The following is a 3,795-nucleotide window of genomic DNA, read 5'->3' as shown; positions in this document are numbered from 1 at the left end:
GTTTTGCTCAGTTGAAAACAAAAGTGAGAAACATTTCAACTTGGATCTAACAATTTTGAAAAATGTTGATTGGATTCTTTACCGGGCATGGAGTTACCGAAAGGAGCTTTTGGCTTTGGACAGACGGGTTTGAGCCGATTGCCACGCTTTCGCTTCGAGCACAGCCTTGAGACGGATTTATTCTTCCGGGAATAAACCGGTTCTCAGAACAGAGTTGGTTTCGCGAGCTATTATTTACTTTGGAATTTTTTATATATATATATTTTGGTTTCATCTATGTTTTTATTTGGTGTCAACATCTGATTTCATCTCTTGTATCAGAATTTTGATGTAAATTAAAGTAGTGACAGTTTGATATTAAATAGGTCTTTCAAAATTTACTATATTTTGATGTACTGTTGCAATTATATTTGTAAGACTCTACGTCCGATGTTGAGTTACTCACACCAATATACTTGATTTTTACAGCGTCCACCGGCAACACCATCAACATCGATCAAAGTAAATGCAGCGTCATCATTTCTTTTCACTTCCGTTGAATTTGCTTCCTTCGGTGTCTATTTTTATTGCCGCAGAACGGCGACTTAACGAACAGGCCCATGATTTGAGATTCAACAAATCAAAAGGAGGAAGGCATACGACACTTGCATCTGACGCAAGTATTATTATTATTCATCCGTTTGGCACGTCTTGGGTTTCTTAGGTGACGTATTCAATCTATTTTTTGTTTACTGTCAGATTTCCCATATATCCGGTTATGTTCGATTTTTCTTTCATGAGTGTATGTAAATCAAATTCAAATCCATGTCGAGTTGTTTTCTTATCCTTGTTAATTTTCGTGTTTTTGGTAACATTTATGGCTCCGGAAACCCTGTATAATTTGATGGGCTTTAAATAAACCTTATGACGAGAGGAAAAAAAAAACAGAAGAGAATTATTTTGGGTTGTGTAGGCCCAATTAAGGCCCAGAAATAAGAATAAGGTTAATATATAAATGGCCAAACCCTAGATTGACCTCCGCCAAAAATTTGGAAGAACAGCTTTTGAGGAGGAGGAAGGAGACAATGGTGCCCTGGCTAGAAACAGAAGAGGGTCAGTCGAACTATATGAAACTACTTAGGAAAAACGAGGTAATGTTCTCTCATCTCATCTACATACGTACGTACGTATTTGTTGTTCATTATTATTATTTTCTTGAAGAGATTGATTGATTCTCAATTTTTTACTACAAATATTTTGCTCTTCTCTCTCTCTCAGGGATTCGATGGCACTAATGTTCTACTACCATGCAGCCGTTTTAGACTAAGGGCAAACATATGTAATGATCCCTATTCTCCTTGTCCTGCCCTAGTCACCCTCTATGCTAGGATGGCCATTCATCGTTTCAATTTGCTCGAGGTGAATTAAACTACTAGTAGCGTAGTAGCCTAGTGATGATTCTACTTTCCATTACATTACATGATCGAGAGAGGTAACTTGGTTTTTTTTTTTTTTTGTGCTTTGATCAATAATCAATTTAGGGGAAAAACTTAGAGTTCATTCGCGTAGCCAAGTACAACAAATCCTTAGGTTCTCGTGCAGTTTCCGATTACTACTTATCTGTGGATGCCAAGGATCCATCTATCAATTGGGTTCAAACTTTTCAGACTACAGTTTCTGAACATAATTTTGGCAAATTGATTTTGACGTGCAATTTTGATAGGCCTCATGGTAAGTAAACTTAATTAAAAAAAAAAAATAATAGTGGGTAGCTATATTATTAATTACTTTGTATACAACAAAAGTCACACTTGGATTAAATTAATTTGAACTTGGTATTTAGGGGAAACCAAGACAAGCGACATATGTGAGATCAAGAGAAGCGGTCCTGAAAGAGTGGTGGATTACCATTTAGTCTCTGATTACATGCCTAAGTTACTGCCACAGAATCCTTTCCAAAATACAGAGCAGCGGTTTTACGTGGTAAGATTCATCCACACTTGGCCGTGAGTTTAATTTGATCAACCAAAAAACTTGTTGTAGTAGTAGTTATATATGTTTTGCTTCTTCTTCTTGTTGCAGCTGAAGAAATCAGAGGTGCAAGACAATGACTGGATTCGTCTTTATGTGGAACTTGCAGTCGCCACAACTAAGAGGAACTCTATGGATATTCCTGATCTATCGAATTTGGAGATTCTGGAAGTGGCTGTAGAATCCATTCAAGACTGGCCAAGTGTGGGACTTGGCAATGTCTTTTGTGACGCAATTTTCTACATAAGGTACAAGGACGGGTGCAATGTTGATCGCAATGTTGATCGCATTGCTATGGTCAGAAGAATCTGCGATGAGCGCAAGGGATGCTTGAGTCTCTTGGGTCGGATAAAGAGAAAAAAGGATACGAAGCTGAGTCAGAGCTCAGAAACTGTTTTAGTCAAAAAGGCTAAGAATCTGCGGTTATCTAGTCCGAGGCGGACGCAACGCAGACCAAAACCGTTGCCTTGCCTTGGCTCAGCTCGTCCTCTGCACAAGACTCAATTCCATTTGAATATCCATCGATGGTCGACTAACTAACTTATTTTGGTGCTAAGTTGATAATGTGGAGTTTAACCGTTTTCTGCTTGAATAACATAAACTATGGTAAGTGTAAGCTCAGACGTCTCGGGGATTCAATTCTAGTTTTTTTTTTTTTCTCGTCAACTTATATCATGAACAATCCAAGAAAACAACATAAGGATTAGGTTTTCGGTTTTAGAATCTCCAATATATTAAAGTGGAAGCACTATTAGACACTTGGCAGCTCTAGGATTAAAGTTGGTATTTAGCTACATTATTAATTCGTTTAATTTTAATTCTACTACTATCTCTATAGCCAAACAGACCGTTATTTCCTAAATCACATTTAACTGCAATAAATTTTTCAAAAACGTCTTCTTCATATATTTTAAAATATTTTCGAATATTCAACATTAAATTCCTTCGTTCCTATAATTTCTAAAGATTAATATATTCCTAGAGGAAATTCCTAAACAACTAATAGCAATATTTTAAAATTCAAACGGATGAAGTAAGTTTCTATATTTTGGCATATTCTACATTGAATTCTTTGGTTCCTATATTTCCGAAACGTAATATTTTTCTAGATACATGTTTTCAAACTTTATTTATCAATAATTAAAACTTTCAACGGATTAAGTAAGTATCTATATATTTACGCATTTCTAAATTTTAAAATCTCAACCTAAATCTTCTGCAATTTCAAAACAACTAATATATATCCATATTGGTTACTCAAATTGCGGAAGATATATATTTATTCCTAAACGAAAATGACCGCGATCCTTGGATTATATTAACAAGAAGAAAATTCTAAATTTGAAATATTTAACCTAGCTCTACCATGTTCTCTCAATACCGTATATATATAGGTATACGTTTCTCCAATAGTTCATCCTCCCTCACCTTTCAATAAATTTCTGAATATCAAATTTATTTTTGCTACTATGTCTTCTTTCACCGATCTCTATTCCGTGAAGCCCTTCAAAACTCAATGGAGAGTTTACGTGAAGATATTGAAGGTCTGGAAACAATATTTGAATGGTGTAGAGACGTTGGAAATGGTTGTTGTTGATGAGAAGGTATACTATCTATGTTACTTTTGAGGTTTTGTACTAATCTATATATTTCACGACTGTTTTCATTTATTTTTATTTTTATTCAAACCTATGTATCTTTAAAGTATGCATATTCTTTTATATATACACAGAATCAAACCATGCATGTAACTTTGAAGGAGGAGTTCATCAAGAAAAATGAAAA

The 3,795-nt window shown here is 35.1% G+C and overlaps 1 protein-coding gene across 1 annotated transcript; it reads left to right on the top strand.

Annotated features, from left to right (window-relative positions):
• The first annotated feature begins 1,040 nt into the window (after window positions 1–1,040).
• On the top strand, window positions 1,041–2,696 carry LOC18022973 (UPF0725 protein At3g19520). Its single transcript, XM_006405337.2, has 5 exons — window positions 1,041–1,130; window positions 1,258–1,398; window positions 1,521–1,710; window positions 1,823–1,962; window positions 2,062–2,696. The coding sequence occupies exons 1-5, from the start codon at window positions 1,065–1,067 to the stop codon at window positions 2,548–2,550; spliced, it is 1,026 nt and encodes a 341-aa protein (XP_006405400.2). The 5' UTR covers window positions 1,041–1,064; the 3' UTR covers window positions 2,551–2,696.
• The last annotated feature ends 1,099 nt before the right edge of the window (window positions 2,697–3,795 follow it).

Source organism: Eutrema salsugineum, unplaced genomic scaffold (genome assembly GCF_000478725.1).
Source record: "Eutrema salsugineum unplaced genomic scaffold, Eutsalg1_0 scaffold_14, whole genome shotgun sequence".
Taxonomy (NCBI): domain Eukaryota; kingdom Viridiplantae; phylum Streptophyta; class Magnoliopsida; order Brassicales; family Brassicaceae; genus Eutrema; species Eutrema salsugineum.
Note: the sequence above shows the minus strand (reverse complement) of the source record. Positions and strands in the feature narration are given on the sequence as shown.